This window comes from Mytilus californianus, unplaced genomic scaffold (assembly GCF_021869535.1).
Source record: "Mytilus californianus isolate M0D057914Y unplaced genomic scaffold, xbMytCali1.0.p SCAF_26, whole genome shotgun sequence".
Classification (NCBI taxonomy): Eukaryota; Metazoa; Mollusca; class Bivalvia; order Mytilida; family Mytilidae; genus Mytilus; species Mytilus californianus.
The window spans coordinates 2,825,030-2,850,812 of record NW_026262675.1 but is presented as its reverse complement, the minus strand read 5'-3'; the positions used below and the strand labels follow the sequence as shown (position 1 = coordinate 2,850,812).

At 33.5% G+C, this 25,783-nt stretch overlaps 2 protein-coding genes across 4 annotated transcripts in view; both read right to left on the bottom strand.

Moving 5' to 3' along the window:
• The window catches only part of LOC127732690 (uncharacterized), a 136,099-nt gene that overhangs the window by 40,214 nt on the left and 70,102 nt on the right, over window positions 1-25,783 (bottom strand). The window lies entirely within an intron of this gene.
• LOC127732698 (E3 ubiquitin-protein ligase NRDP1-like) lies at window positions 16,406-17,994 on the bottom strand. Its single transcript, XM_052241874.1, has one exon. The coding sequence runs from the start codon at window positions 17,536-17,538 to the stop codon at window positions 16,525-16,527; it is 1,014 nt and encodes a 337-aa protein (XP_052097834.1). The 5' UTR covers window positions 17,539-17,994; the 3' UTR covers window positions 16,406-16,524.

Sequence of the window (25,783 nt, the reverse complement as noted above, 5' to 3'; positions counted from 1 at the left end):
TCAACTTCACCATTTGGAACTCTTGGTTTAAAAATGAAAATTCACATTTGGGAAGCTGAAATCTTCTCTTTTGTCGTAAAGTTTTGTTTTCAACCGACCCTCATAGTCAATTTCTAGATATAAGTCATAATCAAAAGGCAAATCAAAAGCTCAAACACATCAAACGAATGGATAACAACTGTCATATTCCTGACTTGGTACAGGCATTTTGAAAATTCTTATGTAGAAAATGGTGGATTGAACCTGGTTTTATAGCTAGCTAAACCTCTCACTTGTATGACAGTCGCATCAAATTCCATTATATTGACAACGATGCGTGAACAAAACAAACAGACACAATAGGTAAAAATGTCAAAAATAGGGGTACAACCTTCAACATTGTGTTATCATCTTAATCACTATAAAAACAAACAAATGTAACGAAGAAGCACAAAAGGCATACATCAAATTTAACATCCTCATTTTGCTTATATTATACGATTTTATTTATCTATGTAAAATCCACCCATAAAGGATGAAAGGTTTTAAGTACTGGCGTAAAATCGCACGTTTGAAATTCGCACAGGTAGACATAAAATAATTTTGTCGTTCAAAGTATGAGGGGATACATAAATACAGAGTCACGTAAAATGGATATAACAAAAAACAGACTTATAAGTAAAAGTAATATTAATAAATAAAATAAAATAATTGTGTGGAACAAAGTGTGATGATATACATAAGTACAGAGTCACGTCAAATGTATATCACAAAAAACAGACTCAACAGTAAAAGTAATATTAATAAATAAAATAATTTTGTCGTTCAAAGTATGACGGGATACATAAGCACAGAGTCACGACAAATGGATATCTCAAAAAAAAACCAGACTTAACAGTAAAAGTAATATTAATAAAGATAAATAAAAGAATACTATAACACGTTATTAAGATGATAAACAACGTCAGTATGCAAAATCTATACTTCAAGACCATCGTGTATTTTTTGTGAAGTTGAAACGGAATATTTATCAACAAGTTCTTGGTACCTTCCGATGAACTTTTTTTAGAAAAAGGACGAGACGTTCTTTGACATACCCCTGGTTCATCAACTTTCTGCTCAGACACTGGTGACGTTTTACAAAGTCTGAGTAGGAGTTGCAAGCTCTTGAATACCGAATAAGTTGGGAAATGTATATCCCATATGCAGGTGAAGTTGGTATATTGCTACTAAGGTGGGGAAAATTGATAATTTCAAAATTAAAATCGTCTCGTTTGTCATTGATTCTGGTACTGAGATGACTGTGTATGTCAAATTCGAGGTATAAGTCTAAAAAATCAGGCGGAGGAAACCGTGTCTGTTGTTTCTTTAATTTCTAGTTCTGGTGGATATATTAATGGAACCCAATCAGAAAAGTTCGGATTGTTAATGGAAAGAACATCATCAATATATCTAAAGTGAAATTAAATAACCTGGCTTCTTTGATCTTCTTGTTTTTGACAAGTGTCTGAAGGAACTCCGATTCATATGAAAATAAGAAGAGGTCGGCAAGGAGAGGCGCACAGTTCGTTCCCATAGGAATGCCGACAATTTGTTGAAAAAGTCTACCTCCAAATTCAACAAATATGATGTCAATAAGAAACTCCAGCATACTGATCACTTGTTCCTCTGTGTAGCATGTTTTACCCTTTTGTTCACTATTAACAAAATATGCCTTATGGTATCCCAAAGTAATAAATTTATAGCGTATGCTACCATTTTTATGATGAAAAGCATTGTGGATTATTTCTTTTAGACAGTTTTTCAATTTCACATGGGGAATGGTGGTATACAAGGTTGAAAAATCAAAAGTTTTGATAGAACGAATTTCAGAAAAAGACAGAGATTTAAAATTATCCAGAAGTTCTTTAAAGTTTTTAAGAATCCACAAATGGTTAATACCACTACGAAAGTAAGCAGTTTCACAGTATTTCTGAAGACCCTCTTTCACTGCGGACAGAATTTTAGTCAATCTAATGGACAATTCTTTAGTGGAACATGCAGATGAGCCGGCAATGTACCGTTGTTTGTACGGAATTTTGTGAAGTTTAGGTATCCAATACAAACAAGGTAAGTCCTCCGATTTGTTGTTCAATGCAATGTTCATTGAGGCCATGAAGGGCTTATGATTCGCCAAAATCTCATCCTTGTCAAATGATATGTTTTTGTATGTGGGATTACCTGAGTGCTCATTTATTCCTAATTCTTTTACAAGACACTCGTAGTAATACGATTTACATATAAATACAATATTATATGAAGCTTTGTCCGCAGGAACAACAACATACTTATCTTGAAGAGATGATAAACATTTCACAGCCTCTTTGTCTTTGAAAACGGACTTTGGTCGATCATTCACACAGTTTTTCAACTTATGAATGCGACGTTTTATCAGAGACCTGATTGTTTTGACCCATTCTGACAAAGTGTCTAGTTGAACTTCTTCTCGTTTAGCCCATGCTCTGGCGTAGTCCTCAATGGAATCCATAATTATTTTGAAGTTATGGTTCCAATTGATGTGTTGGGGTTCTCTTAACGTAGGACCATGAGAAATCACCTTTCGGAGATTTTCATTGTGAATTATGTTTAGATCCCCAGTAATAACATGGCCAGAGGGGCCGTAATTGTAAGGCAAGTGGGAACAGTCACATGTCAGAGGGTTTTTTAGGTATTGTTCTAAATCAAGGTCCTGTAATGCTTGTTAATAGTTAAATATTTTGGGTGCAATGGTTTTGGTGTAACTGTAGGATACAATAGGAACAGACTGATTTTGAAAATAAATAGGAATTTTAGATGTTACCTCCTTGTGATGTAGAACGTTGCTGATGTTGATTGCATCAATTCCTCTATTGGTAAAGTAAACAGGAAGGAATTTCCTCTTTTCCTCCTGTAAAGGTTTCGACTGGCTTACTGGTTTAAAAAGACGGAAAAGAGCTCCATCACAAATTATACTGACAAGTATGTATATTGGAGAAAATGTATTTATGCATCCTTTGTCAAGTGCATAATCTCTCAAACATTTTAGAAAATTAACAGGCAGTGAAAAAAGAATAGTTCTAATGTAATGTAACCCTAGCAGATGATGAAGATGAGAAAGAAGGTCATCAAAGCTCCCAGAGGGTTTGGAAGACTTTTTTACATTAGGCCGATGGTAACGTTTTTGCCCATGACTACGTTGGTTTCGTAAGGTAGATGCGCCCTTAAAAGCAAGCCTACATGTATCTTGATAGTATAATATTTCCCAGAAGTCACAACATGATACGTGTACTGATTAGGGGTTCATCATTTTTTACCAACAAAGGTGGAAAAGAGGGGGCTTCCCATTTCTTGGGGGTATCAAGGTTTGGGATAAGGAAAAAATGTAAACTTAGAATGAAAATAGACAAGAGGAATAACATTCCTTATTATTCTAACATGAAGAAAAGTTTTCCTTTTTGCAAGGGTGATTTTGGCATTTTTCATCGAAGTAAAATCAGAGATGGGGAGCTCCCCAAACCACTCCGGTAAAAATGATAAGTCCTTTGAAATCTGAAATCTGATTTCTTATGTAATAAAGTTTTCAATCAGGAAAATAAAAAGCAACCAAACTGTTAAAAAGGTGTAATGGAGAAAAAGAAGAGTCGACAACCGAAGCGCTATTCAAAAGAGAATCGCGATCAATGGACAAAAGACAAACCAGGGAACAAATAAGACACACAAAGACAAACAGCACCATTCAACAATAAAAACTAAAAACAAATAAGAAACACGGACCCCGAAAAAAATGGGGCGACCTCAGGTGCTCCGGAAGGGTAAGCCGGTCCTTCTGGCAAGACAACCCGCTGTCCAAAAAATCACGGTAATTGCGACAAGCTCTCGAGTAAATGTGCATATGGCAAAATCTAACACAATACATATAGACAAGATACAAATTATCAAGAAACACAGTGCTTTATTTCATTTCTTCATCTTGACAGTCGCTGCATGATTTTCAAAAATCATATCCTACAAGGTCACGACGACTCCCCCCCCCCCCCTAAGTGTCGACTTGAGTGGTTGTCTTGAAAGTTCACATTAAAACATGTTAACCCCGCCGCAATTTTGCGCCTGTCCCAAGTTAGGAACCTTTGGCCTTACTTTTTCTTGTATTGTTTTCAATTTTAGTTCTTTTGTGTGTTATGGAGTCTAGAATGGAGTGCATTCCTCTGAACCAACTTACATCGTTGTTTCTGGGTCGGCCTACCCCAGTGTGTGAGGATTCCCGTATTGTTTTGACACAATCACTTTTCTATTCACTATAGCTCAATAGTTGTTTGCCGCACTATTGTTTTAATTTTTTTTAAATACTAAGATTTTATAACAAATAAACTGACAGAAATCTCTTATAAAGCATGAACTTTGCGCAATGATTTGTGGTGAAGTGGCGAGGTATAATATGTCAGTGTTGTTCTCATTCACCGATCTTGTTATGTAAATTACACAAAAATGGAAAACAAACTACAAAACCCGCAAGTGATTGGAACACAGACATTCATATTTGATTTTTTTCAAGTTGTCGAGTAAAAAATGCTGCTTTTCAAAAACAATTTTTAGTGCCAGGAAACACCTAGAATGCAGGATTTTAACGCTATTAGTCCCAGAGCTTCTGGGGGCCTTCAGCGGCCCCATACCCCCTGCCGTAATGCAGCCTCGCTATGCGAGGCTGGAGGGACACTTCTTGTCCCTTTTGTCTAATTTGCCGAAACCGTACCATTATTTTTTGGCATGCTACGCCTATGAAAAATAAAAGTGATGGGAAAAGTTAAACATATTCCTTTACTCAATTACATCCAAAGTAAACTTTCCAATACTATTTTGAATCAGAATTACACACTAATGACTATGTAGTAGTTGTTTTAACAAATTGTCATAATTATTATAACAATGTCTACTGCATCACCTTGATAATGTTGTCTTTGTTTGATTTAGCTCACCTGGTTCTAAAGGCCCAGCATTACTTACTTTATTTCATTCATCTATTCCTGACATTACAAGACCATTCTAAAATGAAGAATTGAATATGATGCATATAAGATTTCTACAGTGAATCAACATTTCGTGCTGACTGGTTTTTATACGACCGCAAAACATTTGCGTTTGTATAATGCTATCATGTCAGTTTCCGGACAATAACTTGTGTGTAAGTGTATGGATCTCTTTGAAATTGTACCACAAGGTTCCATATCACAAAGGGAAGGCTGGGATTGAGTTTGTGGGTAATTGTCCCAAACGTTCTGGAATTAGGGGCCAAAAACAAGCATTTTTTCTAGTTTCCAGACAATAACAAGTGTTTAAGTGTATTGATCTCTCTGAAATTGTACTACAAGGTTCCATACCACAAAGGGAAGGCTGGAATTGAGTTTGGGGGTAATTGCCCCAAACGTTTAGAAATTAGGGCCAAAAAAGGGGGGCCAAAAACAAGCATTTTTCTAGTTTCCAGACAATAACTTGTGTTAAAGTTTATGGAACTCTCTGAAGTTGTACATTTTTCCTGAAAAGAAAATAATCTTCAAAATTTCCAAAAAAAATATGGGGCTGGAGGGAGGGGGTGGATTTTTTTGGGGCTCATATTTTTTCTTCAAAATTTTTGGGGATTTTTTTTTCATAATTTTTTTTTTTTTTTTCCCAAAAAATTTTCCATTTGTACATTGATTATTTCTGATTTATGTATAAATACAACACATACTGATATGGCAGAAGATACACACCAAACAGGGTGTGTAAATTATTATATATAACAGATTAACTAAGAATTGCGCAATAGCAAGAAATCTCCAAATGAAAATAAATACAAATCTTTTAACCAATTTCAATGGGATTAATTTAAAGTCTTTAATTTTTGGGGGTTCTAACCTTGTATTACTATTTTGGATATTGGGCCCCATTTTTAAATTGGTCTACATTTAGGTCCAAAGAGTCCAAAATTAAACTTTGTTTGATTTCATCAAAAACTGAATTATTGTGGCTCTATAATATGCTGAATGTTATTGTGCATTTAGATTTTTTATTTTGGGCCCTGTTTTCAAATTAGTTCATATTAAGGTTTGACGGGTCCAAAATTAAACTTTGTTTAATTTCAACTAATTTTTTTTTTTTTTTAATATGCTGAATCTAACCATGTTGTTAGATTTTGGATATCAGACCATACTAGGTAAATTAAATGTCCCATTTCAAATTTGTAAGATATTTGACCACATTTATTTTGTGTCAGAAACCTATATTATGTCAAAAATTTGATCACAATCCAAATTCAGACAGTATCAAGCTTGAATATTGTGTCCAAACTTGCCCCAACTGTTCAGGGTTCTGTGGTCGTATCAGGCTGCGCTTGGCGAAGCATTTTATTATATTTTGATATGGTTCTCTAAAACAACATGATTTTTTTAACTAAATTTGTTTTGAATTATGTATGGTAGGTCCTTTATTAAATTTCTTCAAATTGAAAACAAGGACCCCAGAGTCAGTTCTTAGTAATTTTGTGTCGCTTTAACAGAGCCAAAAAGCAAGACTTTAATATGCTGTTTCTTACAGAGGGTCAACACTTTTGTTTAAGTTTGTGATAAGGTCAGTTTAAGGGGAACCACTTATGGTGAATCAATTATATTAAGTATGCAGTTGTGGAACCACTTATGATCAATAATGATAAGTCAATGGTATTTGGTATGGAGTTGTATAAGCATTGGTACATCACATTTCCTTGGAGATAAGATGGCCCTGGCCCCTCAGTAATGGTCTTTGATTAATTAGCATAGTTAAGTATATGGTCAGTTTAAGCTGAGACTACTATAACACATGTGTTATAGTAGTCTCAGGTTTAAGATAAATGATATTTGGTAATGCAGTTGTATTAGCAGTGGCATATCTATTTCGACAACAATTATTTTGGCCCTGTACATTCAGTCATGGTTCATTAAATATTTGCATATTTTACACTTTTAAGTATTGCTTTTTGTCTCGCCTGCGACGAAAGTCACGGAAAGCGAGGCAGGGATTGCTTTTCCGGCGACAGCTGCGATGACAGTGTCAACAATTGTTAGGTTTTCTGCTTAAGTTAGTTTGATAGAAACTACTTGTGATAGATCATTGATATTTTGTATGAAGATGAATTACTATCAGTACATATCAGTTTGACAACAATTCTGAGGCCCTGTCCCCTAGGCCATGGTCCAGTGACTTTGATTTAGTTATGAAAATTAAGAGATCAGGAAGATCTAGCCAACGCCCTGGGCCCTTATATCTGTATATATTTTGAATATTAAGTCAATCAAAAGTATCCTTTTTTCCGGCTTTCCATAGTTGTTTCTATTTATATTTTCAAATCAGTACAGTTGCCGTTTGTTTTTTGTTTTTTGAAAAATTATCTTTGAAATATACATCTTTGATTGTATTTCATGAAAAGAAATATTCGATTCACAGAAGGGTTTATATTTGAGGACAACGAGAATTTACGATAACTTGGATTGGTCACAAAAAGATTTCCTACATCTCTTTTTACTCCTTTTAACTATAATTACTATCATACTTTTAATGTTATCGAATGTTTAAATTTTTATTACTTTCAACTCAAAAAATTTGAATATCGAATAACGAACCGGTCGCTAACTTCACATACATCAATAACTCCAATAAGAAATTGTCTGACAGTTTTGACGTAAATATATAATAGGTAGAGCTCAGCATTCTGAAAATTTCTGTCAATGTTAGATTTTCTCTTTTGTTTTCAAAATAATAAACAAAATTTACATTTCCCCCCTATGTTCTTTTTTTAGCCATGTCGGCCATCTTGGTATACAGGCGGTGTCATCGGACACATTTTTAAAACTTGATACCCAAATGATGCCGGATTGTGGCCAAGTTTGGTTAAATTTGGCTCAGTAGTTTCAGGGGAGATGATTTTTGTAAAAGTTAACAACGGACGACGATGACAGACGACAGACACCATGTGATGGGAAAAGCTCTTATGTGTTAAAGTTAAATGAAATTTGTTAAGGGGAATTTGAGTTATCGTACGAAGGGTTGACGGACGGCTAGACCGTGAGACGGACGGACATTGGTACACCATAATATGGCCCAATCTTGGATAATTAAGTAACACATCTCATCAAAATTTATAAGATATCTTCTTTTTTTTTTATTAAAATCTATTCAACCTTCAAAATATCTAATAAAATATATAAGATATCTCACAAACTTATTATTTTAAATCATCTTAGTAAAATCAGTATCAGACTGCAGCAAACGAAAAACATTTTTTCCAAGAAAATCCCAACCCTCCCTTTTTCAAAAACAACCTATTGGAAATTAAAAGTACTTTTAATTATCCTTCAATACTGTTCATTCTGTCTGTACATCAAACTTGTAATGACAGACACACCAATTACAAAGGCTACTCACTTTTTAAACAACTGCTAAGGGGGAAGGGAATGGCCACTTCGACCTTTTTGTGGTAGGGGTGAGCAGCTGAGACACTGATTACCCCACCCTTTTTTATATATTCTGAATAACAAAAAAACATACCCTATTATATATTTTGGGGCAAAAATATACCTATAGCAATCATGCTTGCGTTATTTCATGGAAAGGTTAATAGATATGACAAATATCTGATACATTTACAACTGTAGTTTAAATCGCATCAGCGACAAAATCAACATTTGATAGTTTCTGATACTTTAGTCCAAATAAATATAATGTCTTGAAAGGCTATTCTTATTTTTGTCACAGCAAAAAAAATAAATAACCTTTCAAGACTTCATAGTTATTTGGACTACTGATACTTATGATTCAATCAGCAACCTTGTCATATATTTCTTCTTAATTTCTCGACCTTATCATATCACAAAGCTCGAAAAAAGTGCTCTATTCCAGCGGCTTATCCCCACCATACATTACATAGCAAGTGCCCCCCCCCCCCCCCCCCCCAAGGAAAACTGTAGGATAAAATATAATTAGCAATATTAACCCTACCAAAAAAGCACATTCAGAACTACCCCTCCACTCTCATCCTTTGACGGCTATTTTTAAGTTCGTGAAGTGGAGAGAGGAAAAGTCCAGGCTATTTGATAAATGGACCAATAAGCTGTTTATTGCTCTTGACAAAACCATTCAATGCATATTCCTCCAACGTTAGAAATAACGTACTATAACAATTAACAATGCCAATATTGCATTAAGACTCAATTATTCAACAATTCAACCAGAAAATTGTCCTTGAAATGTGGGATACGTTTAGGTTCTACCAAAAGCATATTTCTCGTTGACTATAGATTTCACCTGCATCTATTATACAGACTATGATTTTAAATTTTCTTGTTGATTTTATTAATTCTTTCTTGTTTTTGTCATATTTTTTTTTTGGGGGGGGGGGGGGGGGGGGGGGTAGAGAGGGAATGGGTGTTTTTTGTCTTTTGTTGTTTGTCTAGTTTTGTTTTTGTTTACCACAACAAATTTTCAGAGAGTTCAATTCTTTACACCGATGTGTTGCATGGTGGTGTATTTTATAATAGCGCAGTGTTTCAAATTTTTAAAGGATATATATGTTTGTTCTCTAGATGTCTTTCGGTTTATTTTTGTTGTTTGGTTGCTATCTCGTTGACGTATACCCAACATCTTTTACTCATAATGAATAATAATATCATATTTCCATTTCATGGTTAGGGCAGAATGTAGCTCTATATAAAATAGTCGGACAGAACTCGTTTGCGTAAGGGTTTTACTGCACACTTGTGTATTGGGTGTGAAACTATTCAATTATAGATTACATTTGAGGTTATATACGGGCTAGTAAATTGTATTTTCACAATTATGTGTTGTTTCGGATGATTAATGAAAATTGTGATTATCTCATCAAAGAAATAGAATACCGACACATAATTGAATAAAATCTCAACAGGTATCTGAAACAACTTTTTGGCTCTTGCAGATTTTTCTATTATTCATACTTAATTGATTGTGCCATATGCTGGTTTCTATAATAATTTTCATTCGTGGAAAAGTCGGCTGAAAGGAAAATAAGTGAAGATCTCACTTCAGATTCATCTCACGGTTGTTCTGTACAATATCATAGTATAAATATTTTATTTCTCAATTCCCAGTGTATTTATTATTTGTTTTTATATATTTCCCCCTGGTTTGATAATCACAAGTTGTACCTAGAGTAAATGTAATTAGAAGAAAATTAGCTAGACCAGGTCACGCAATACAAGAAAACTTTAGTATACAAAAGTATTCAAGCGTTATATGGTAACTTATAAAAATTACTTGTTCATGTAGTCATCATGGTACTGGAAATGTTATTCTTAACTTTAACAAGTTTGTTTATTGTGTAGCCGTTACATTTCCTTTTAAGTCATAAAACTTTAAAAAGTACACTAATAGGGCAAACAAAGAAATCCGAATCCTATATTTGAATTTCATGTAACATTGTAATAATTTATTGTTGTAATTTTTCATTAATAAATACTATTTAAACTAAAGAAATTGTAACAGCCATGAGTTTTTTGCTTGTTTAAATATATATGTCCGTTTTCGACGGAGTAAAATGAGAAGTCAAGAAGATGTAGAGTATTTTAAATTCAGAAATTATTGCGTGCATATATTATTGCGATTTTTATAGAATGGAAAAAAATGCGAGATTAATTATTGCGTTTTTAGAAAAATCTGCTTACGAATATATGTATCAGATATCAGAATTCGAGCTTTTATTATTGCGATCTTCGCTCAGCCGCATAATTCGCATTAATAAAAAACCTCGCAATAATTTCTGAATCTGAATATATCTCAATGAGACAGCAACCCAAACATAAAAAAGGCACCTAGAGGTCAACATGCGATCTTCAATAATATGCTTGGGTCTAAACAATAGGTCGAGTTCAAAATTGTCATGATTTCATGAAAATAGTTAATAAATTAGCAATATTATATATTGCATCAATACCAAATACACCAGAATGATAAACTTATATAAGATATGACTACAAGGTTCATCATTTCGGTACTGACATGATTTATAACAAACCTTTCTTAAATTGTCCGTTTATAAATTTTGAAATTATAAAGAAACTAAGGCTTCAACTCCCTCGGGCAAAGTTGACCTTAGATGAATTTGGTAATTTTTTAGGTATTTTTTGTCATAAAGCTCTTCAACTGTTTCGGTACTTATACATCCTCGGCTTTCAAATATTTGGCTTTAAGCGTTCCTTTATGAAGGTAAATCCAGAAAAAGCGCTTCAGACGCATGAAATTATTAAACGTGTTGTTTTTAGTTTTTCTTCTAAACCATCGAGTGATTGGTATTCCGATAGCTATACATATTGTGTCCCCAATTATTGCAGATTTATTCCAAACTCAATTTTATGGCAAACCTTCATTTAAAAAAACTTTAAACAGCGACACATGGTCACTACAAGGTGGATCTTTCTTACAATAACTGCGGATATTCAGACCAAGGAGGTTACATTGTTCAGACGATATAGCGTCTCTGCAATCCAGTTAAAATATAGATCTGTGATGTCGCTATTGTTATGGTTCGACGAGTAAGCGAGTTACGATTTATTTGAATTTAGGTCAGAATGTATTTTCTGTAGACGAAAGGTAATTTTCTAAATGTAGACATGGAATTATCCATCTAAGTTCACTTTATTAAATCTTAGCTAATATTAGCATTTCTTTAACCTTGGTTTTAGAACTTCTAGTGGTTTTGATTGATCGTTGGTGTTTAAAGCCACTTTCAGCAATATTGGCTATATCGTGGCGTTCAGTTTTTATTGGTCGAGGAAGCCGGAGAGAGAACCATCGACCTTTGCAAGAAAAAACTATAGTAATCATAGTCAATAAAGATTGCAGTCAAACGCATTTGACGTGTGCGGGGTTCGAAATCACAACCTCGGTGTTGACAGGCTAGTGATACAATAAATGAACTACTTGGACAACTCGCCCCCCCCCCCCCCCCCCCCCCCCCCAAAAAAAAACAACAAAACGTTCTCAGGTTAATCTTCTGACTGCTAAACCGACTAATGCTTTCAATTTGTTAGCTTTCTTTTCTTGGTTTTGATGTTTCATTGGCTCCTCATCTGGTGAACATTTCTTAGTTGGTTTGAAATGCGCGTGTTTTCAGGACGTCTCAGATTTCAATGAACGTATTATGTTCACTAAAACATATTGATATAGAAAGCATAAATTGGTAACTGTAACAAAATTTCACCACGAATATAAATTTATTACTTAACGTTTTATGGTAATAACATGTTAAAAGCTAATAAGTTAAGAATTGTCCTTACAAAAAATTTCTGACACAATAGAATTACAGATAAATAATTGTTATGATCATGTTGTTTTTGTTCAGTCATTGTGTCCAGTATTATTTGAAGTGGGCATAATTTCGCTGAAATATAGTTTGAAACCAGGCTAATTTCTTGCGTTTTTTTTCTGTATTGAACTTTTATACAGGTTGTGCATGGCATTGCACACAACCATGTTGCATTAAAAAAATGTGAGTACAGCCACCGATACTACTCGAGGCTAGGACGGCGCGAAAACATGTTGCTAGATAGAGTACTTTGAGATCGCTTTCAGTAGCTGCAAACAGTCTTTGATACGCTTATTGTTCGTTTTTGTATTGTATTTGACGCTTGTTGTTTTTTTTTTTTATAACCGCTCTACTCCATCCGTCCGTTGGGTATACTATTTTCGTCAATTTTTTCTTTACTTCTATTTGAGAGAATGATTTCATATTTGGTCTGTAGCTTGATAATGTTGATTTGTAGCGTGTTAACAATTTTTTTACACTCATTGTACAAGGAAAATGTTCATAAAAGTTTTGGTTGCTTTTTTGATTTTAGTTAAAGATCAGTTACAGCTTCAGTATACATGATACCTCAATCAATTGCGTGCAGCATGGCAGGTCCAACTACGGTATTGATTGGTCTTGTTTTAATCTATAATACCATTGTTACAGGGTTAAATGCCTTTCCTGTAATGAATTTGGTTGCATGCGGCTTTTTTATGTACCTTTTTAGTCCACACATAAATTAAAAAGGGTGAGGGTTGGGATATCTAAAACTAGTTTTTCCCCATATGTGTATGTGTCCTCGTTAGTGGATGTCTTTGGTCATATCTTGATATTTCTTTTTTTAATTGTAGACTTTAGCGTTACTTGCAGATTTTTTAAAGTGGACATTTTTCTCAGCATTTTAGACTATATCGACACTATTATTGATAACCGTGTATTCTTGAGTATTATTTCTCATTTCTGGGTTTTTATCAATTATTAATTTATTAGTCTACTAGTATTGCTCTTACAATTATATATACCTTGTTGTTTCAACTTTCACAAACAATGATCTCTTATATATTGATATCTCTAATCGAGCTAAAACTGCTTGTCGATATCCATAACAAATTAAAATGTTGTCAACGCAAATCCGCATGTGATAATTGCCACTGGACGTAAGTAATCTAACAATCAATCGCTCGATCTGGAAGTCAATGTCATAGAAGATAATCATTGTAAGATAAACACATGTGCAACTGACAGGATACACCTGACATTGACATCATTTCATGGTTCATTGATAAACGCTCTTGAAATTGGTTGAGATTTTCAATGAATAGAATTAATATATGAGCCTTTTCGGTCTGTGATATCAAGTAGGTTAACATTGCCATCTGAAAAGTTCTTGAAGTTAGGTCACTACTACTATGGGGTTGGCTACCCATGAGGGTCTCTCACGGTCGGTGATTATTAAGTTGTGTATTCAGTTACGCTGAGTAACATATAGATATAAGGGACTTATCATTTTTTATCTGGGAGGGGGGGCTGGTCAAAATGCAGGGGGGATCAAGTTTTTTTCTGTATGTGGAAAAGGGGGGGTTCAATTTTTTTTATAAATTCAATGTGGAGGGATCAATATTTTTTGCACATAGAAATAAGTAGTTCACATACTTCAACGGAGACAAAATGTCAAGAGGAACATTACAACAGTCAAATCGAAATATATTTTTAACACCATTCATATACAATTAAGTAAGACATCACAAGACTTTAGTGATGTAGGATCTGAAGCTGCCATTTTGTGTCATTTTGTCCCATATAAAATGCATAGGTGCTTCATAATCCGAATCTGAATTTAGTCGTTATATTTCACTCACTTCGATCACTAAATTAACTAGCATTACTGTCAAGTTCTGTTATAATCAGCTTAATAGTTTGAGAGAAATTAAGTATAAATTAAAACGAAATCTACAGCGATTTGTGCAAAATTTGGTCCAAAAATACAAATCACGCCGCATCATGGAAGAATATAGTGTAGAGCAATACATTCTCCAATAAATGATTACATATTCATCTAATCTGCATACAAACAGTTGAATATTGATACAACAGATGATTCTGAGATGATGAACAACACTAATGTATCTTTTTGTTTCATTACAAGATCGCTTTGGGTCCATTTATACGTCTCACTCGGTCAAAATTTGAACTTCTTAGGCTAATAAATCAAAATTTTGAGGTTACTATCAAACATTTATGAATGAAATGTGACAATAAATGAGTAATTGAATTGTTCAAGCTGTAAGCATGAACTATCCATATAAAAGTTTATCGACTCAATGGAGGTTTCAATAAGGCCTTATGTAAAACTTAAGTTTAAGCAGCGTTCAAGAGAGGGACATATAATAGATCCCTCTAAGTAAATAATGTGTTGTTACTGTTTCAAAAAGTTTACTTTTTGATGTATATTTTTTACAGAGTTACTTAGGATAAAGTTTTCTTTAATAGCCCAATATAGGAAATTAGAAAAAAAAGTCAGAAAAAGCTATTCAAAGCACTAGCTTGCTCTACCTACTAATATTCATGGATAAGGCCTCATGGAAGAGCCCTATTGCAAGGCTATTTTCCCTCAAATGTGTTTTTGGACTCAATACACTGAGAATATTTCATTTTCAATATTTTCGTGAAATAACATGATACGTGTTTTGCATGTTAAAATTTTGGCATGTTTAATAGAGGGGGGATCACAATTTTTAAATGTTTTTACGGGGGGGGGGGATCAAATAAAAATGGTGAAATATTATGGGGGGATCATCAAGAAATTTTGTATGATTCATTTCAAAATGACCAGACCCCCCTCCCAGGTAAAAAATGATAAGTCCCTAAGAAGATGTGGTATTAGTGAGTGCCAATGAGACAACTCTCCATCCAAGTCAAAATTTATAAAAGTATTTATATATGAATAGTTAGACTCTATGTGTGCGTGTCTGTTTTTGTAAGGTTAGTTTCTGAAAAACTTTTTATATAAGCAACGGATAACCTACATCTGTATCTTGTCTGTATGATCGTTTTAAGATATATAAACATGTCTGCCGCAAGCATCCCCAACGAAGTATTTGTTTTTGTGTATACCGTTTTTTTGTTGATTATTACAACTCGGGTATTTGTTGTTATGGCATTTTACGATGTTAAACCCCCCTGTTCTTTATAATATTCACATCACTAAATATGTATTAGTGCCTCCAAGGTGAACACTTCTACAAATTCTTTATTTCATCGTATTATGTAGAAATTATCGATATTCCTTCTTCTATTTTTTCTGAAGTTTGAGTGATTCTTAAATAATCACACGGGTCAGTAACCGAAAAGGACGATACTATAAACATTCTCTTTAGTGAACTATGAACTTCATGGCTAAAAAATATGCAAAATTTGTCTTATTGTATGAGCGGGGGGGGGGGGGGGGGGGGCGGGGCTCGTCCGCATCTGGTGCAACCGATCACGTTATTTTATTACCGTGGCTTCGATGTTTTTGACATTATTATAGCCTGTAGATTGCTCAAACCTGAAACAATCATTAGGAAAAGTGTACAACACTTGTTAACAGCTAATATGCACTCGCGCATACCTTCTACTAAAGCAAACCGTTTTTGCTTCTTCTTCAATTTCAACCATTTATATTAAATATTATATCTTTATTGTTGCAGTTGAGTTCACAAGGATGTGTTTAAAAAGCAATTATTGACTATGAAATTATACTTTGTGATTATTTTCTTTATTGACCTTATTTTATATAATTTTGATTCCCTGGAGATCCTGTCAACAACAGCAATAATTAACAATAATTATCTTTAGGTGACACAAGTAATCTACCACTAGATACATGTCAGTTTTGTCTAATTATGTTGTGAAAACCTTTAAAATGGAAATTATCGTCCATAATTGCATGATTAATAGCCCATAAAAAAAGAAATAAATTGCTTTTCGTTTTAGTATCCGACATCATCGAAACATAACACCTACGATATTATCTAACACAAATAAAACTGTTTTCTATTCAGTCGTAACATAGTATACAAAATGAATAAACTTCCAACAAAAACTTACTATTTTAATCATGGGATACAAAACTATTACGAACATTTAACATAAAGTATAAGCAGTAGCAGGTATTATTTGTGAAATGTTTGTTGAGGTACACATCGTATTATGTGGTATCACTTATGTTCCCGGTACATATAAGAACGTCGGTTTTCTATAGAATCCTTCAAAGTTTTCCCTGAGTTTGAAAATTGTCTCTGTCTACATATACTCTGTAGCCAACAATGATAATGTATCCTTTGTGCATCACTAAACCAATCACTCGCAAATGAAGTAGCCAGCAACATATGAACATCATGTTCATACTCACTCCCACAACGCGAATACTGGTCATAACATCGTTTAACAGCATCGAAAATCTTATCTTCGTTAATGTATCCTGGTTTCTTCAATAAGAATCTTGAGATAAGCAAGGACAGTTTAGCAATACTCTGTGGCGTGTACCCGTAATCATAGTTTGGGTCAAATTCTGCATACTGCATGTCAATCAGTTCATTTTTAGTGATTTGCAGTTCATCCTTCATTTTACGACACTCTCTTTCCATCAGTCTGTTCTTTGATTCAGAGATCTGTAAATCCCTTTTCAGGTTTTTAATTTGAAATTCCAATGAGCTAATTCTATAAAGGAGATCAGATACTTCATTAGAGGTAATTGAAGCACCGGCTTTTAGATATCGCAATCTACGTACGCCTCTTGATTCTTCTGGTTCCTGTACCACCGCTGCTATCCCTTCACATCCTAACTGGTGATCAGCTAGGTCACATCGGTTCACCGTCAGATTACATCCTGCACATTCCACGGGAAAATAACTACAAGATTCCAAATGAGAGGATAACCTATCTAGCTTTACAAGTACCTTGCATCCACGATCACTATGGTCACATACTACATCAAATCCATTGATGAGGTTACGTAGTGACAACACCGGTTTGGAATCACATTTGTTCATTACACTCCTACATTCTGGACAAGTATTTGTACCGGGTTTATTAAGCCATGTTTCCAAACAGTTTGCACAAAAAGTGTGTCCACACGGGGTAAGAACAGCATCCTCTAACACGGCACTACAGATTCCACAGAGTAAATTAGGATCTATAGCACAGACAAATCTATGAACTCCGTATCCCATACTGGAAGTATTTGTTAGACGCCTTTATACTAACGCGACCTTCTTGTTATCCTTTAAGGTTATGTTTGGAATTCGGTGACACAAATGAAATGTCACTTTAATATCTTTTATTATCATAAAATCAAATCTTTACTTTTATTCTAAAGACTGAACTGCTCGTCAAATGTTTTCTTCTCTGATTAACTCCAATTTGACTAAATTTAAATATCCTTTTAAGGCATACTGTCTTTATAATGTTATTTGATAGTCGTTTCAATATTTGAATGCTGTAATAAAAACAGTTTTAAAGTTTCAACTTTCAGTGTAATGAAGTATTGATTCAGGAAATCAATCCTACATGAAAACAAACCTCATCAAATATCTTTTAGTGTCGGATACTACATTCTAACCACGGATTATGACATACAACTGGTACTGTTGTTCAGTTTTTTTGTATCCCTCAGTTGATCAATACTACATTAGTCCGCGCATGGGTAAATCGTAACGAGAGTGAATCAAATAGTTTTACCTATACCTTTTTCTTTATTGATCTGATTGATAATAAATTTGATCACTTAATCAGACATTTGTATGCAGAGACTAAAACATAAGTAAATGTCTTCAGCTAGTAACACAGAAAAGAATGTCTAATTTCTTTATCTATATACAGTTCAAGGAGGTCACATCTCCATTTAAAAGATTACTAAGCACTAAGTATGCTTACTTCGTTTCTTTCATTGTGTCACGCTTGAAGTTTAAGATGAACTGACACAAAGCCAATTATAAAACTGAAAATTAAATTATCTTTCTTACAAAACTTATTTACATGTATCTTGTAATGCATACAAAAAGTTCGAGTGATGTCGTATTAGCGGAGAACAGTAAAGCACGTTTAGCAACAGATCAAGCCTTGAACTCTATGCAGCATACTTCTGTCAACTCATACCACATTCAAGACAGTAGACTCACAAGCAAGACTGCTTGTTTAATATATTTATCTTTAACTTTTGGTCGATTTACCGATGTAAATTAATCTGCATTTGACATATAATTCTAAACTGAATTTAAGTACAGTTTAAAGTGTACTCTTTGAAAAAAGACCTTGGTGATCGTTTTAGGATATCAAACCAATCTATCAGTTGAACACTTATTGATACCAATAATAAAAGGCCATACTTTCAGATACAAAAGAGATAGGCGCCTATTTGAATGTCTCGTATAATATGCCTTTGTATAGTATTTTTTTCTTTCAGTCTTCAGTCGAAATAAAGGTAATTGATAAAATTAAGAATAAGACAAAACGTACAAGTATCAACTTTCTGACTATACGAGCTATAAGTCTATAAAAGTAACTATCCCCTTGGTCTACAAAAAGTATTATTGCCTTTCTAGGTTCAGTTTGCGTTGGTTATTTATATCTTGTATTTAAAAAAAAACATCGTGAAGAGCAAAAACGACAACGGTAGATTTGTTTTAAACACTCCCAATTTCTTTTTTAGTACAGTCATTATCGTTTTATTTTCAGGATTTATTATGGTAATCTTGAAATTCTTAATTTTTTTGGCTGGCTGTATGTAGATCTATCTAAATTACAATTATTTTCAGTACTGATATCGTCTATATTTTTGCAATATAGGATATTTTCATAATTGTCATTGTTTTTATTTTGCAATACTGCCATTTTCAGTCCTTACATTATCAGCATTTTTCAAAACTATTATTTTCGATACTGTATAAAAATAAGGAGATGTGGTATGATTGCGAATGAGACAACTATCCACTAAAGTTCAAATGAAGTAAACTGTAAGCAATTATAGGCAACCGTACGGCCTTCACCAATGAGAAAAAGCCATACCGTATAGTCGGCTATAAAAGGCCCCGACATGACAAATATGAAATTGTGAAAACTAACGGCCTAATTCACAACAAAATAACTACAGGATCCTTCCTAACTAGGGACAGGCACATACAGCATGTGGCGGGGTTGAACATGTTTGTGAGCGCTCAACCCTCCCCTAACCTGGAACAGTGGTGGTGTTACAGCACAACATAAGAACAAACAATACAAATCTGTTGAAAAGGGCTTAATTCATCAGATCGATACAAAGCAGAAAAAAACATTTAACAAAAACACAGACCGGATTTATACACCCCTAACAACAAAAAAGACACAAAGTACAGATCTGAGAGTACTCGCAGTTACTGACAGCTAGTTCAAAGCCAATAACAACAAATAAAATAAAAAACAAATCATGTATCTAAGACTAAAAGTGTGTGTACTTATCGTTTTATTTTTGTTTTTACTGTGGTTGTCGCTATTCTGGCGATACTGTTGTTGTCGTGTTTTGTGTGAATTTCTCGAACTTATCGAACTAATAGACAAATTTCACACATAAAATATACATTTATATGCATATATTTCAAAATTTTTTGTAAACACATACACATCAATTATATCGGAAGATAAGTCACTTCATTTACAAACTGAACCATTTGATTGAAGGATTTCATTTGAAAGAAAAAAAATAAAAAAAACATTAGGAATTTGGTGTATTGTGACAAAATTATTTTCGACGGCGATTGACTGGGGTATACAAATATGGTCATCCCTAGACTTCTTCTGTCCTACAGTAAAACACATGCAAAACTGAAACGTCCGTTTGGCTATGCGGGATGTATAAATACGTAGTCACGTCCAGTCGGAATAAGATTTTCCCTCATTTTTTAGCAGCAGTCCACATTTCCCGCCTTTCATCCCGCGGTCGACCTACCTTTTGTTTTGAATGTAAATTTGTTCTCCTGAACATGCATGGCATATTTGCCACTGGACGTTGAGAAGGCAACACTCAATCAATCGTTCATGGCGACGTGTTGCGCGGAATAAACTTTTGACGCGTTGGCTCTGTATGATTTGTTGAAGAATCATAAAAGAATATCTTTTAGACTCTTCAATGATAAACGTTTATTCCGTTTCTTCAAATTTCGGATTTTCAACTTGCAAGTGAAACATATTATGGGAAAATTTGTTATACCTCTTCAAAAACCATAGAATGAAGTTGGGCCCTTACATCTGTATTTGATTTAAACCAATATATAGGTTAAATTATATGTGTCCTTTGTGAGTAACATTAATTTAAAATGAAACATTCCGATCTATTGGCAACATGAACAAACAAAAAGTAAAGGCTTAAATGAGAATTGACACAGCAAAATTATGTTCATGTTTTTGGTTAAACTTATTTTAAAACCTCTCAAGTTATATAAAACTAAAATGCTCTCTTCAAAGAGTAATCAAAACCACTGACCTTCCATTCCTTTTATGACGTACGGTTGGAGGAAATTATTTTGTAATTTAAATTTCATTTAAAAACGTAATACAATATCTATATTGAAGTTATAAGGGATACAAAACCCTGCCTTAAATACATGATTTAATAAATAATCATATACTAAAATTCTTTATTACCCACAAATCATACAATAGTGAAAACTATAGGTAATGAACGATTTAAAGGGTCACCTCATCAATGGATTGGCTTGATAAACCTCATTTAGTAGTAAAAAAAACAGTTACTCGGAGTAGAATTTAACCTCAGTGAGAATAGAACCGATATGTGATTAAAGACTTATTGGATCAAAACCAATCAATGGAGCCTTAAATACAGACCAGAGTCACTAGTGTACGCAGGAGATTGTCATACTCTGTTAAAGGCACCCTTACATTAAGTCATATGATTGTATAGTTCACTTTGTATCTGAAAAATGTACTTGGATGTAAATCTTTATATACGTCATTGTAGCCTTCTTTATGTATGAAAATTCTTCATAAGCTTCATGACATATCTTTACATCTAGTTATATGATTGTGGTTACTTAGTATTCGAGGTCTAAAATCGGACGTAAGAATTATTGTAGGTTCATGAAACGTGAAATAAAAGAGTTACCAACATTTTGTGGGATGCTGTTATATTTAAGTCCTTCAAGATTCATAGTCACTCAATTTCTCCGAGATGTATATTCACACCATTTTATAGTGATGTGTGGTTATTAAATTCTGAAATGATTGTCGACGATCACGTAAACGCACGCAAACGCACTATAGTCCCCGGCAACTTTGCTTGTTGCGAACTTTAAAAATAAATCAATGTTTCTTTATATTTGATAAGCCATTCCCTTTGCATATCCACAGACACACTGCTACAGAAAGACGGCATATCATAAACATATATTTGCGATTTAGAAAGTTTTTCAAGTCTTTGGAAGAACTTAATGCCAGCTATTTTTCGCGATTTTACAATATTCTTGTTGCCAGTGTATTGTATATAATGGATTAACCAGGTTAAACAAATTAGCGTCGATCATTTTATTAGCGTATTTTGCTTAAGAATGTTTAGACACAATATCACATGCTATTGTTCAATCTTCTTTTGACGAACATTCTTACCAACACGAATTATCTGTTTTGAAAAAAAAATACCTTTATTTCCAATGAAATTTTGGTTTGGTTAAGAACTTCCTTTTTAGTACTCCAAATTTTGCTTACGTCGAGCAAAGTTGCTGTTTTGAGAAATCTTGGGCAGTAGAATTTGGTAACATATTCAGAAAAACGCCTCAAAGTACACACAACGAAGCAATCATACTGTAAGTAAATCTTAGTAAAGATTGAAGACTTTGAAATCGTCCTGGTGTAAATGAAGTCAAAAACGCCGGTTAATCAGTTATTGTAGGTGTAGCCAGAATGTTACGTTTGTCTTCCATAAACCTTAGATGTGACATTGTAGCACATATAGTTTTACCCCTTACCATATGCGAAATTTAATTAAAGATTTAGTAAAAGTTTACCAACTTGTAGTTCTGTAAAATTGAGTTAAATTCACATTCCAAAAGTATGCACAAATCTGTTACATGTACAAAACGGCACAGTGAAAATATAAAACCCTCTTGAAAGACAGGACATGTCCATATTAAGAAATTTCAAAACTAAAAGAAAACTAAGTTTCAAAACTAAAAACTACTGAAAATTCTGTACAAAATTATGATAATGTGAACCTATTATTATGATGTTTGTACGAACTCAATTGTTTTTGAAAGCTTTAGAAGTAAGTTGAGCGAATCATTTAACTGTATGAAAATACAATTTTGTGTCTTCTTATGGGGTCATAATTATTCGATGAAATCGTGCGAGGGATAAATAAAAGACCTTATACGTTGTTTAGAAAAATTCTTCTTATCTTTTCATATATTTTTTTTCTATATGATCAAAAATAGGATGAATCTTTAGGAGAAAAAAAACAGAAAGTGATTGGGTTTAAAACTCAACATTTGATGTACGCATAAAGTATCCAATATCAACCCTAGATATTTTACTACTAAGTTTTGGATTCGGAGAATTTTGATTAAAGCAACATATGTGAATTAAAAAATATTCCATAAAAAATCTGTAATAAATTCTGCATTACTCAACATATCATTAATAAGTTAATCGTATATATAACCATATTTGCATAAAACACTTTGAACTTTACCGTAAATGTCTATTCAAATAAATTGTACTCTTAACCTGGGACTATTACACTAATACATTAGTCCTAGTATAGTATAAACAGTTTGTGGCATATATATAGTCCTTTTCCTCTCATCATACTATCTCGTGGAGAAAATGTTAAATTCTTTTTTCCCCGTTTATATGCAGAACAGCTGATTCAATGAAAGACGGATGTAAACTATCTGCCGATAAACAATTCTGTTTTAAAACTTTGTTTTCAGTCACGGTTCAGTTTTGGACTTGTAAGTAGTACGACCAATATCCTCCCCTGAAATAATTTCAGACGAGGGCGATTTTTTAAATGTTTGATAGGAAAAAAAAATTTCCTTTACAACAGTCCACATATAAGGATCGTTACAGAGTTTTTGCAGGGTTCATCGGCGTACAGAGAGCAGGAAACTCAGTTCAAACGAGAGCGATCTTTTAAAATCTGCCAATCTTTACTTAATTTTACAGATTCGTAGTTCAATGATGTTATTTGAAAAAAAACAACGACCAAACAATAAATATATAGTGAACGTAATATGAATAAGCTGATTTGGCTTCATAGATTTTAGCAAATCTAGAGTATTTATCCAAAAATGCAACGCAAAAAAATATAACAAAAATACCGCTCTACGGCAAATTCTCAAAGGGGAAAGTCCATAAATACGTTACCAATCAACGGAACGAGTGAACAACAACTGTAATATTCCTGACTTGGTACAGGCATTTTCCGGAGACAGGGGTGGATTAGACTTTTTTTATAGTAGCTAAACCTCCCTCTTGTATAGCAGTTGTTTATAGTTCCGTTATATTGAACAAAAAATTGGGCGCGCAACCCAAACAGACAGAAACAAAAGCGCTGTTCCTTTGCTTTTTGTGTTTTTCGCTGTGAACATATTGATTTTGTGTCATGGATGGATACCCCATATCCTTTCTTTTCTATTATGATAGATAGGTAAATGTGACAATCATTGGGATCCAGCAGCCAAAAATTGTGTAAACATACATTACAACTATCTAAAAATTAAAACAAACATACAGGGCATTTTCAACCAAGACCAATATTCTCTTGAAACTAAAGCTTTACTTTGTCTTTCTGGTACTAATTAATTCATGTTTAGTTACAGATGTTCCTCGATGCAAAAATGTGTCTTCCTTATCAATATGAATATGTATACTAGTGCTGAATAATTTTTGATTTAATATGAGATGTGTAAAAAATGTTTCAAGCATATATATTTGATAGACTCTTTAATAATAAAATTTCATTAGAGTTGGGAAAAAAACTCCGATTGTGACCCTGTGAGTGTATATGAGAAATTGGCCAAAAACCAAATAGGCTAAGGTGTATTATAATCAGTACTCTCAGAATTATTACAAAAGTCATCTTATTTTTATCCAAAAATTTGCAACTGTAATCCCAATAGCGTACGTCTACTTTTGTAGAACACAAAACGTTTTAAATACCAATCAACAGTGCTTTTAAATTACAAAAAAAATTTAAAGTATGTTTTTTAGGTCAAAATATCTTACTTATATAAAAAAAAAATCTAAACTTTATTGCACACCTTAAAATGATATACACAATCATTTTTTAAACACTGAAGTAGATTTTACGATACGAGTTTTTTTCTTCAAATAATTCATATTTGGTGAGAAATTTTGAATAACGATAATTTAACTTACTGTTCGTCATCAGATGCCGTTAATTCATTTTTTGAATGAATCAAAATTTTAAACCAATAAGAAAAAAGTCTATACGTGAAACTAATGATTAATTGAACTTTGCTCAACGTCCAGTGGAAAATTTTAAATTCATATCAACAATTAATACAATAGATACTTTAGTCGAAGCGAATAGACAGGGATGAAAGGTGGGAAATTGACTGCCACTAGAAAAAATGTATGCTAGGGACAGAAATTTACCAATACAACATGCCTTCCTACAGAACCCTTAAGACTTGTTGCAAAATGAGTTCTTATACGTGGCGTTCTACCACGAAACATCGGATTTAACCTCCCTAGTTTGATCGGATGCTGCTGCATATGTATATATCCAGCACAGCTAGACCAGAAGTCCATATAGGCTTAACGGTCTGCCGGATGGGAATAAATGTAGTTCCGATGACCATACGCATATCTCTATACCCCAGTCAAACCCGAACGTGAAAATAAGTTGTAAAACCAATTCCGCATTTTAGACATTCCACAATCGTTTTATTCAGGGATGAAACCTATCATCAGGAAAAAGAAACAGGTGATTAAACTTTAGACTTGCGTAAAACGAAAACCTTGTGCATTTATAATTGATTCAAACTGTTTTTTCTTTTTTTGGTAAAGCCAGTCCTTCCTTTTCACTTTCTGGATGAAAACATAAAAGTTTACAACGGAAACCTTGATGCCGTGAATTGAAGTAATAATCGGAATAGTACTGCTTTGATATACATTAAGGAGAAATTGGCCCTAAATCTTTCTAGAACAAGTTACTTAAATAATGTAACCTAGAAACTTGGGAATGATTTTTTCAGAGATTTATTTTTTTTGCTGAACCATATTCAAATTGAAAAGCAAAATTCAACCGGAGTGATGAGAGAACTAATGTAGGCTACCCAGTTTCTGATAACGAACTTTAAAACTGATTTGAATAATGAGGTAAAATTAGACAGGATAACCTACTTTTCACAAATATAAATGATTCGGACTGATTGTTAGTGTTGTTGTTCACTTAATGTGCAG

Bases quoted from the DNA above. Each gene is read 5' to 3' on its own strand.
- LOC127732698 (XM_052241874.1), bottom strand. From the start codon at position 17,538: ATGGGATACGGAGTTCATAGATTTGTCTGTGCTATAGATCCTAATTTA.